Genomic DNA, 12,500 nt, shown 5'->3' on the forward strand with positions numbered 1-12,500 from the left:
ACAGCTAGTCACTGTTCCCACAAGAGGAGAAAATATACTAGATCTCATTGTCACAAACATGGGGACAAAATGCTCCACACCGGAAGTATATCCCTCATTGGTGAGATCTGATCATAAACTAATCTCACTGGAAATCCACATCCTGCCCCCACCCCAAACAAAAAAGACCATAGTGAAGAACTTCTCTAAAGCAAACTTCACACTACTCAAGACTGGTGTGGTATCCTTCAAGGCCCCTGAGCCAGAGGAAACCACAACCCAAGCTGCGGAAGCCCTTACAAATGCCTTCTATAAACACCTCCAGGACTGCATGGATCAGGCAATCCGAAATAAAACCAAGACTCTTTCCACAAAGGGCAAACGTCCAGTCTGGTGGACCCCAGCCATTAACAAACTTTACAATAAGAGGAGAAAGCTATTACATGATAGAACAAAATCCATAAAAGGGAAGTCACCCCTGATCATTATTAGTAAAAAATACGAGCACTCATAAAATCAACTAAGGCCAATTTTGAGAGAAAAATTGCCATGGTTTCAAAGGACAATCATAAGGCCTTTTTCAGCTATGTTAGGAACCTGGGTGGAAACTCCCAGATATGCTCAGAATTAGTCCAAAATGATACAAAAATCACTGAACCCACAGACATTGCCAACATACTGGCAGACAGGTTCAGTGCAAACTTCACCCCTCTCTTACCCCCCTAAAGGAGAGATAACTATCCCAGCCGAGTGTAGCCTCCCGGACATCTCAAATGCGCAGGTGAAAGCTGCTCTCTCTAAAGCTAAAAACACAGCATCAATGGGACCGGATGGTGTCCCCGGCTGTGTGCTACACGAGCTAAATGAGGAATTAAACCCGCACATAAGGCAGCTGTTTAATCTCAGCCTTACCACAGGATACGTGCCCAAGCAGTGGCGAACGGCAACTGTGGTCCCACTCCACAAAGGCGGCGCCTCTACGGACCCTGGTAATTACCGCCCCATAAGCTTAACAAGTCTAGTCTGCAAAGCTATGGAGAGGATCATAATGGAGCTCATAAACAAAGATATAGGGACTTGCAGACATTGGACCCGACCCAGTTTGGCTTTGTCAAGGGAAGATCATGCCTTTTGAACTTGGTCGACTTCTTGAAACAGTCACCAAGGCCATTGATGAGGGAAAGGCAGTCCATACAGCCTACCTTGACCTTGCAAAGGCTTTGACACAATACCCCACTCGGGTATTGTAGAAAAACTTACCAGCTTAAATGTAAACCCATATGTCACAAGATGGGTTGCAAACTGGCTTAAGGACAGAACCCACAGGGTTAGAGTTGCTGGCGCTGTGTCAGACTCCAAGCCGGTCACAAGTGGTGTCCCACAGGGCTCGGTCCTTGGCCCCTATTGTTTGGCATCTACTTCTCAGAAGTACAGGCCAACATGGGAGGACTTTGGCTGACAAAGTTTGCAGACGACTGCAAACTGGGCGCCATAGTGGAAAGTGCATCGGACATGGATATCCTTCAGAAGGGACTCACGGAAACAGATAGCTGGTGCCAGAGCCATGGCCTGAAGTTAAACGCCAAAAATGTATAGTCATACCCTTCGGGAAAAACAAGGTAACCCCAAGCTACCATACAGGTGGCAATCCACTAAGCACAGAAGAGGTTATCAGGGACCTGGGGACCCAGGTTGACAGTGGCCTTTCTTTGACACTCACATTGCTAAAGTGGTTAGAAAGACCTTCTACATTGCCCACCTGATCATGAAGGGATTCACATCCAGATCTAGTGAGGTCATTGTTCCCCTGTACTCTTCACTTATCAGACCAATGATCGAGTACAATGCCCCATTCGGGATGTATCTCACCCAACATCTGCAGCAATTGGAGAGACCCCAAAAGTTCCTCACCAAAAGGATAAAGGGACTCCAAAATCTGTCATATGCTGCCAGATTGAAGAAACTCCAGCTCTATTCAGTCGCATACCGTCTGCTTAGAGGTGACATGTGCCTGACATACAAGGCCATGCCCAACCCGGAATTAATGGACATGCTCCACCTCAAAAAATCCAAATCCACCAAAACCAGTAGAGCAAGCGACTTAAACCTTAGCACGGCTATAAATAGGACATGCTGGAGGGATAGATTTATCACTCAGAGACTCCCTATGCTGTGGAATAAAATCCCGGTCCATGTGAGGCAGAGCACCTCGCTGACTCTGTTCAAGAGAAATCTAGACCTGTGGATGGGAGATCGTAGGTTTACCCCGGGAATCATATCTGTGTCACTGCTGGACAGAGGCACAACAAACTAATGGGCACAGAATTTTTTCATATAAGGGGTGGCGTAAGCCACAAAAATTTGGGCTAGGCTTATAAATGCCTTAGGGCAGATAGCCTAGTATAAACCTATGAACCTATATAAATAGATACAGACATGTGTGTGTGTGTGTGATTTTCTCTCTCTCTCTGTGAAGAACATCAACAACAAAAGGTCGACAATGTAAATGTCGAGAAGTAACTTGCATGCCTGAGAAAAATCTTTGCCCTGTGCAAGCAAAAAAAAAAAAAAAACTAATAACAATTTTTGCAGGTGCATATTTTTTTCTTTCCAGTTGGTTAGTCAGGCTGCATCTCTACGTTTTTATTGCTATATACTATGGTTTTACCAAAGATTACCTCTTCAGTCCATATCTAATTCCATCAAATCGCTTACTTAAGTACACAAAGAAAATATCACATGATCAGGTAACTGTGCTGTGTGAAAAAACTCCCAAATCAACAAAAATGGAAAAGTGTATCAAATTAATTTCCTAAACAGGGCATAAATTAAATTACATATCAATTGCAGTTATTAAATACATGATAGATTCAGTTGCACATTTAGGCTTCACTCACTATTAAAATAACTTCTGCACTCATCATAATCAACTAAGTGTAGGATGGCAACAAATAAGACAATGCCCAAAAGTTAACCAATTCAGATGTAAAAAAGACACATAGTTTGTAAAAGTAATTGCATTACATGTTAAAACAGAAGGCAAGCAATAAGATTAAATAAGAAAGTGGATGTAGGAAACACTGAAAATGTAAAAAGAATAATTAGAATAATGTCAGCTCACGGCGCCTTTTATTTAGCGACTGCAGTTCAAAGACTATACCTGGTTGCTTGCCAGGATTTAAAAAAAAAAAGTCTAACCTGACAAAGAAAACAACATTTTTCTTTCTTTTTCAGCCAGCCCTTAGCTCCCTTACTTTATGACTACTTGGATCGATGCCATATTTTATGCCATGTTACCACCACTAGTTGCTCCACTTTCAAGCCAGCAGTCCACACACTCCACAACTCTCTACACTACTATTTAATAGTTGTGGACTTTCCATGCATTACCTTCCCAAGGAATCATGGGAAGGGAAAAAAGCGAAAGTTGTGCTGCTTTGTACGGTTTAGCCTCAGTCCAGTTATTTATTAATTAATCAATTTTTTATTAGGCAAATAAACATGGGGTCACCCACAAAGCAGCTTTTAGTTTTAAATACTTGTAGGAACAGATACCTAGAAGAACCAAGATTTAATGCTGGTGTTGCCCAGATAAGTGAGGTTCTGCAGAAATGGATAACATTTAGGTAATGGATTTTTTCTATCAGCCTGAGGGTAATATAAGGAAAATATTTTTAAAGTAGGTCAGTGTTATGATGTATTTACTGATTCTGTTCTGCAGTGGCAAATGCAGCAGGTTATATATGTGGCAAATCTAACAAGCTGAATTAGAAGGAATCTAGTCTACTAAATTGTCCAGTTGTTAATTAGGAGGAGGTGACCATGCATGTGATCAGGCAGAAACATGGATATACTAGCCTTACTGCTGCTTCAACAGTGAGGTACGTTTAGATCTAAATTATACTTTTTAAGAGTTACTGGTCTTTACCATGGAATTATTGACATGGAAACCATAATTTTATGTCATGGTCTAGTGAGATCCCCCCCCCGAAATATATTACAGTATTTTCTACTTGGACTGATACTGTCTACAGCTGTAAACTGAAACAAATGAGTTTTGTTTGGCAAGTTATAATGGGGAGAAAAGGTAAGTTTTGAGCATGTTTTTGATTTGTAAGAATTAAAACATATAAAACATATATTGAATGTCTTTAACTGCTGCTGGGAAGAGATGGATGTGGAACAGTTCTAGGTTTGTACGCCTAATCTGCTTAGGGAAGAACATAAGAGATTGGCATTTCCAAGTTATCTGCAATAATGAGGACAAAGTAAAAGGCCTAGCACAGACCCAGCTGAAAAACTATTTGTAATTTTTGTAACACAGGATAAGATTTTTCCCAATCTTACAAAGTAATGCCTGTTTTGAAGGCAGCTATCGCACATTTACGAGCAGCCTAATAATGTTGCATACTCTAAACTAATGGAAATCTGGTGTTTATCACAGCCAGTCATACAGACAAAAGTAAGTAAATGGCTAATCAGATGACGATCACAGCAAATGGCAATGTCATATTAAAAAACAGCTCACTTCTGTTTAATGTTCTAAATGTGAACATCAAAACTGTGCATCAGAAAAACTATAGCATTTAAAAATGTTTCTGACTTGGCAGGGCAGCATGTGTTACTGGATTCAAGGCTGGAAGTGTACTGCACCAAACTACACTGTGGTGCAGAGATTCTAAGAACATGATTTAGCACATACACTTACTAGGTCACTGAATGATAGTTAGGCAACAAGCCAGCTGAGTATTCAGTCATCATTCAGATATAACAAGTTTATTATGCATATTCAGAATGCTGAAACATTTGATAACATTGGTTGGGTCACAGAACTGCTCAGTATCATCAATCGAGGAGACAATCTTCAATCCAATACTGAAAATGGTGCCGTTTACAAGAAATCCTGACATTTTATCAACCTAATCATGAATTACCCTGATTAATAAAAGCATGAAAAAGAATAGGCAAATTATTACAGAAAGCACTGAAAATGGTCTTTAACTATTATAAAAAATATAATGCTACTGCTTAGTAAATTATCTTTGTTCATCCAAGTACTGCTCTGTCTGTTAATGCAGCAAACTTTAAACACACCCCTATACATTGCTGTAAACATATTTTTGTATTGTTTAGTGATAGCAACTATTAATCAGAAGAAGGTTTATATGCACCACAAGCAAACAGAACAGCATATCCACAAAAAGCTCTAACCCTACAGACACTCTGTGCTAATTTAAACATTGCCCATGCTGAAAACTTATCCTTTTGTATTTCATCACAAAAGTAAAAGAGTAAACTAGAACACTCACAAGATACTTTATGATTTATGCATTTATTTTCTCATATATTATCATGCACGTTTGTATTATACTGTATGATGCCAGGTATTCATTAGAATTGTTAATAAAAATAATTATTCTTTTGTCAAGACTAGAATATAGCTTGGCTAATTTCTCCCAGATACAGCAATCATTTCCCTTATTATTGTTTTTAAAGTAGAAGACTGAAAAAAAGTGAATATTAACTTCAGTTAAGGAACTTATTATTTTCACGCTTAAAACCTTCCTTGGAATTAAATTAAGAACAGTGGGACAAAGAGAGAAGAAAGAATTAGTACAGGAATGATAATCCTTTCCTTTTAGCACACCAACCAAATGCAATAAACTGACAGGCTAAACTAAATGGCTACAATAACTACAATTCCCATGTGACCAGAAGAACAAGGCTGACCACCTGCTCTTAACATCTTAAGGACAGCAACCTATTCTTGCCCAGTAGCTGCACTAATACTCATCCTGGAAGTGATGCCCTTTGACTTAGATATTAAATAAAGAAAAAGAAAGAACAAAAGGGAAGTCCACGACAGGCTTTCATTCAAGTCAAATGAATGCTCTTTAGTAAAGATACCCATTTGATGAGCACAGCAAAAACCTTACTGCAGACTGAATGGCAGTGCAATATTATTATTATTGGTGCACTAAGGCTAAATTACACTGGAAAATGGCTTAAAACACAAGATAAATAAAAAGGTCAGGAAATATTTATGAAGCTATCTGCATTGACTGCCTATAAATCAATTCACCACAGGGGCATCATTTAAATAAATATGATAATAATCTTGGTCATGAAGGAGTGTTTATCACAACACATCAAAACTGATTAATTAAAAGCTAAATAATCTCATATCAATAAAACACATTGATTATTTCAGATTCAAAAGCATAACTGCAGATTCTGGGTAACAATCACATCTCAAATTTGCAGAAAAACAAATATTGTAGTTATAACATAACTTGGCAATCTTCAATACAATAAAGACTTCAATTAATTATAGCCTGTGATTTCAGGAGTATGGCCTAGTGGTCCTCGAGAAACTTGCATTTTCTACTGTGATAATTCTTTATTACCACTATATATGACACATTTATCGTCAAAACTGATTAATGAAGTGTTTTTTAATACTAGAATAACAACTGTGTTCCCAAGGTTGTTCAGCCATGTGCAATATAGCTCTTCCTTGTTTAAATGTTGTTATTGTATAGATGCGTAATGTATAACGAGTAAAAGCAAGCTATAAGACTCTTAAATAAACTGCACCTGACTTACAAAAAAAACCTCCTGAACTTATGCATTTTTGCCTGGGGGGGGGGGGGGGTACTAGCAGACTTCCAGCTCCCATCATGACATGTTGTCATCGTCAGCAATTACAGACTCGTTATTATCAATAAAATGAAAGAGTAACTAGAATGGTAAACAAGAAAATATCATAAGCACGAGTGAGATATGTACAAAGGCAAGGAGTACACCGGAAAACATGACCCCCCACACACACACACACCCCAACACACACACCACCAGAATCACCACCACCTTAAGTTCAACTCCATTAGACAACCTAAACTAAATAACTGTGACCTGGAGTTTTAAACACCCAATGCACGAAAACCACACAGATATTCAAGACAACCTAATGGTAGAAGACTTAAATTCATAATAATGGAAATTCTGTTATTTACTGCTTGTGCTCGCCAGGGACCAGCAAGACGTAAGTTAACTGAAGCATAGGCTCTGCAAGGAAGAAACCCATGCCGCATTTCAACAGAGACACACACACAAATAGCAGTGTTTTAATGCTACTGTTCATCTGCCAGCAGGGCCTTTGGTGATGCCAGCGATTTTACCTTGCTGTTGTTCCCACAGAAGTATGTTTAGTGGAAGCTTTATTTATTAGTGAATTTGAACAGACATTTTTCACACCCTGCAACTTCCATACCACAAAGCATTATATATATATGCGTGCCTCAGTGCACACCCTGATCAACTGGCAGCAAACCTGCGTGCACATATGTAAGTAAATATCTCTTGATATGTGTTAAAATTAGATTAAATAATCACTGTTGATGCTTACCTGGGAAATAATAATTGCCTGCGCATGAATCATATTCCCCAACAACGGCTTACATCTTACGTTTGTAGCTCAAATCCGTTTAGTGATCATCCCGGTGTCATTGTATTTTTTCCTTCCATGAGCAAAACCCAGTGACAGGCGTGTAGGAAAATAAACGCTCACCATGTATTCCAGCACGGCCACTAACAGCTCTTAATAATCTACAACAGCATCTCGATAAATCTTCATCCCTTCACTTCTATGCTTGGTGGGCCTTTCCCTGGGATACAGACAGCTGTGGCCAATCACAGTAAAGCATGAAGCGTAATAAATCAGAAGAGCACGCCCCTCCTCCGTCCCAGGCTTACTGTCACCGTTCGGGTACCGTCAATCTTGTGTCATTGCTCCGCCCCCATGTCTGCCCCGTGCAGTTATTTCACTTGTCAGTGTAATGCCACCCATTTAGTGGGATACAGCGACGGTCCCAGAGCTGGGGAGTGGTGTAAGATAAATAAAGCATTATCACCCTCTCTGCAGCACGACTTGGTACCCACGATGCTCTTATTCTTTGCGCATCACCAGGTAACATATAATTAAAAAATATATTGCATAAATGCTCTGTTGTGTCTCTTTACTTTTTGGATAGGGAGGGATTGTTGTACTCAGCATGTTATTTATTTATTTTCAGCTGTGTCCTTGCGTCACATGGTTCGATGAACAAAGTATTCCAAGATGACATACGAAGTATAACGCATTTGCAGTCTACCAGATATTTTACGGTGCGATATTTCAACTGTTACTAACTTTTGATCAAAACCTACCTTTATTCCTCATAAAAAATGCAATTTTGTGATAAAACAGTGATCCCTAGTCAGAGAGTAATGTTTGTATTATAGTTATAGACTTCAAAACAGTGTAAGAAACTTCTCTGTGTGGAAAATTTTCAGTCCATATATTTCTAGTTAATCACTGTATATTAATCAGATCAGACAACAGTAGTAGAAGTAGCGAATGTAAACTCCTCTTAAGTCAAAACAAAACAAAAAGTAATAATAGAAAGTATATAATTGTACAGCATTACTAAGTATTCGAAAGTAATCCAAGCAAGGCAGTCTTGCTTGGATTTCTTTCGAATACTTAGTAATGCTGTACAATTATATATTTTCTGTTATTACTTTTTGTTTTGTTTTGTTTTGACTTAAGACGAGTTTACATTCGCTACTTCTACTACTATTGTCTGATCTGATTAATATACAGTGATTAACTAGAAATATATGGACTGAAAATCTTCCACACAGAGAAGTTTATTACACTGTTTTGATTTTGGACCCACTACACTTTAGTGGGTTGTTTTGAGACTTCGGGGATACCACTGAGATTACTTGTTTATAGTTATAGACTTCCTAATATTCAGAAACAGCACACTAGAACAAGTAGTTGCATCCTAATGGCTAAATAAAGAGCACAAATGTTTATCGCGTCCAAAGTTCGGGGTCTTTGTCCATGGTTGTCTGTGCTTTATTGAGATGAGAGTATTGAGAGGACCTCAGATCAACAGACATGAAAAATGCCCAGTGAAAAGCTTTACTATCAACTCATCTACCATCAACCCCGTTTTCCCAATTTAATACATCCATCCTCAACCCCTTGTTCCCATTTTACACATGGGGTATATTATCAGAGGATGACATCTTAGTTATGTTATAGGTAAGTTAGGTAACTGCCGCTATCTGATTTCCATTTTTTAAACAATGACTATGTTGCCCTCTCCTCTGGCTGTCAAACTTTGACACTTGACTGTTAGGTCAGATGAAGCTAAAGGGTTAGGGCTAGCTAGCTCCCTCAGACCCATGAAACCGGGAAAGAGGAAACATGTCGGCCTTTGTTTCTTTGTGATACATCATTTCTTCAGTCGTGACTTGTTAGACTTGCTCTGTTAAATGCATGTTGTTGTATTTGTATGCTTGTTACTACAACACAGAATTTACATCAATGATGTCACCAGTGCTTGCATTGAGCAGCCTTTGCTTGTGATACTGCTATTATCTGTTTATCTTGTTCCTTTCACTGTTTATTGTTTTATCTTGCACTGCAAGTTTTAACTAGTTACACTATGTACTATTATGACCTGAGTTCTGTTGTTCATTTCACTGTTTTTATTTTTGTCTTCTTCCCAGACTCAACTTGAAATTTGTCCATAGTAATCACTGCTCTAGCCCACTAAACAAATTACAAATAAAATATAGAAAATAAAATAAACATTGTGAATGTGAGTCATGCCAGCTGTTAAAAAAAGTGCTATTGAAAGTTGCATACCATGAGTCATTTCAAGTGCTTCGTTTAGTTACCAGGCTCCTGTATTATCATAGTATTTAACTGCTTATAAAATAGTCTGTAGTTGTTTTCTTCTGTCATTAGTTAAGAAATGGAATTGGGAGAAAAGAAAAACAGGTCTTCACTGTGTCTTTTTCAACTTTTAGCATGCTACAGAAAACTGTCGAGAATAAATTATTAGCATTATTTACTCCAAATTTATTTGTAGGTGCATTTTCTATGTGTTTGTGTGTGTGTGTGTGTGTGTGTCTGTATGTGTGTCTGTGTGTCTGTGTGTGCGCGTGCATGTGTTTGTGTGTGTGTGTGTGTGTGTGTGTGTGTGTGTGTGTGTGTGTGTGTGTGTGTGTGTTTCCTGTCTCCATGTTAGTCTTAGTTTCCACAAAATCACTAGGTTTCTCTGAGGGAAGACTTTAATGTATAAGCTATTAAAGTAGTTTCCTTCACATTTTTGGGATCTGATTGCTACCCGAATAATACAATTATCGTGTGTTAGTGTGTACTGTCGGAGGATCAATAAATGAAAAAAAAATAAAAAGGAGATAAAAGGGAACTGTTCTGTCATGTGTCTGCACTGGATTCCCTGTTGACTGTTGTTGTGGACACAAACCTAGTTAAATAAAGGTCCTATTTGAATAATTTTCATTCACATAATGCAAGCTAAATTCTCATATTCTCCTACAGGAAATAGCACCAGAAGGGTTTATTTGTTTGCTTGTTTGTTTAAGTGGGAAAGTGAACTAGTCCTTCTAGTTTGGTTTTGTCAGGGGAAGGTCATGCTTACTCATCCTGGTCGACATTTTTGAGAAGGTAATCAAGGCAATTCATGCAGGAAAAATAGTGAATAACTCCTACCTAGATCTGGCAAAGACATTTGATACATTATCCCACTCGGGTATTGTAGACAAATTCACTGAACTAGGGATAAATCCGTACATAACTAGATGAAGTGCCAGGTGTCTCACACATAGGATGCAAGAAGTCAGGATTGGTGAGATTACCTCCACCAAGAGGCAGGTCACCAGGGGAGTACCACAGGGCTCTGAGCTGGGACAAATCCTGTTTAGCATCTACTTCTCACAGGTCAAGGCTAATGTCAAGGATCTCTAAGTTCACAGATGACTGCAAATTGGGAGCCATCATAAATTATCCCAATGATAACCAACATCCTGTAATAATGCTCATAGGTTCATAGGTTAGTATTAGGCTAACTGCCTTTGTGGACCATTTTAAGCCTAGCCATTTACCCCATCTGAGAATCAAACCCTGGACTTTGTGTTTGTAAGGTGAACACCTTAACCATTATGCCAACCTCCCACTCCACAATGTCTAGCGCAGACAAATGAAAACTCAATGCAAAGAATTGCATTACATTGCTTTTGGGAAAACATTGAGCCAGGCATATTACTCCATTAATAAGACAACCCTACGAGTTGATCCAGTAGTCAGAGGTCTGGGAACATATGTAGACAGTAATCTGTCTTTTGATCAACATGCAGCCAAAGTACGAAAATCATTCTATGTTGTCCAACTTTTAAGTAAGGGTATGGGATCCAGGTTCAAGGAAGTCATAGTACCACTCTAATCAGCCCTTATTACACTGGTTGTTGAGTAAAATGCCCACTTTGGCATGTACCTGAGTAGGCATATGCAGCAGCTGAAATGCACGCAGAGGTTCCTCACCAATAGAATCAAGGGAATTAACACACTATACTATACTGATCACTTTAGAGCCCTGTCTCTATTTTCTCCTACGGATTGTTGAGAGGTGATCTGTGATTATTATATAAGGCATCCTTAGATCCAGACCTGTTGGAGCTTTTACACATCTGCAAAATGAATAGCACCAGAAACTCTAGATCCTGGGATTTAAGCTTTGCTTGCAACATAAACAGAATATGCTTGTGAGACAGATATGTGTTTCAAAGGATTCCCATGCTCTGGAACAGACCTCCTATCCATGTGAAGGAGAGTTCATTCCTAACCCTATTGAGACGCAACCTAGACTATTGGATGGGAAATCATAAATTCATTCTGGGGCTGACCCCAAAGTCTCCTAGAGAGAGGTCAAACGTAAGCATTCACTAACTTACATACGCCACCTAAACCTTTTAACACCCCCCTAACATACTCCTCTAATTTAGATGCATACATTTCTAGGGGACACAATTGAATTTTGTTGTGTAGCCTGGCATATAAAGGCCCTGGTGTTTGTTAGCCTAATATAAACCTATTAACCTATGACCCAGAAGCCTTTTCAGTTTTGAACCAAACCACAAGGACAAGAGTAAATGCTACTCAAAGTTTAATCTAGCTAATTAACCAGCATGTTTTTCTGAGGTAGAAGTAAACTGGGGTACTCAGAGAACACCCACACAGACATCAGCAGAACACACAAAAAAATCCACATAAACAATGACTAGAGGTTAGGATCTAAGCATGGCCTCTGAAGCTGTGTTGGACATAACAGGAAAGAGTGAAAAGTAGTTTACTGTAATGTTACATTATGACAAGCTAGCTGCTATCCAGTATGAAAGGGGAAATGCTCAAATATCTGAACAAAAAGAGAAAAAAATAGGCATGTTAACATGAACATGAGCACTGCAACCACCTGTCTGCACACACCTATACATATATTTTCAAACTATGTGTGATAGGTAAAGACTTGAGATTTTTAGCAATTTATATAATCTGAAAGCTGAGAAAAGTAATACTTTTAATATCACTGGTAATGTAGTTCTCATTTGTGTGTACATATATATTATATATTTATATATGTAAACATATATGTGTTTACATCAAA

At 38.7% G+C, this 12,500-nt stretch overlaps 1 protein-coding gene across 1 annotated transcript in view; it reads right to left on the minus strand.

Annotated features, from left to right (window-relative positions):
* Nucleotides 1-7,643, minus strand: part of HECW1 (HECT, C2 and WW domain containing E3 ubiquitin protein ligase 1) — a 2,794,797-nt gene extending 2,787,154 nt beyond the window's left edge. The window contains exon 1 of the mRNA XM_044065592.1: nucleotides 7,388-7,643. Within this exon, the coding sequence (XP_043921527.1) occupies nucleotides 7,388-7,413 (26 nt within the window). The 5' untranslated portion in view covers nucleotides 7,414-7,643. The remainder of the gene's footprint in view (nucleotides 1-7,387) is intronic.
* Between the last annotated feature and the right edge of the window lie 4,857 nt (nucleotides 7,644-12,500).

Source organism: Protopterus annectens, chromosome 3.part0, assembly GCF_019279795.1.
Source record: "Protopterus annectens isolate FY-2018-M chromosome 3.part0, PAN1.0, whole genome shotgun sequence".
NCBI lineage: Eukaryota > Metazoa > Chordata > Ceratodontiformes > Protopteridae > Protopterus > Protopterus annectens.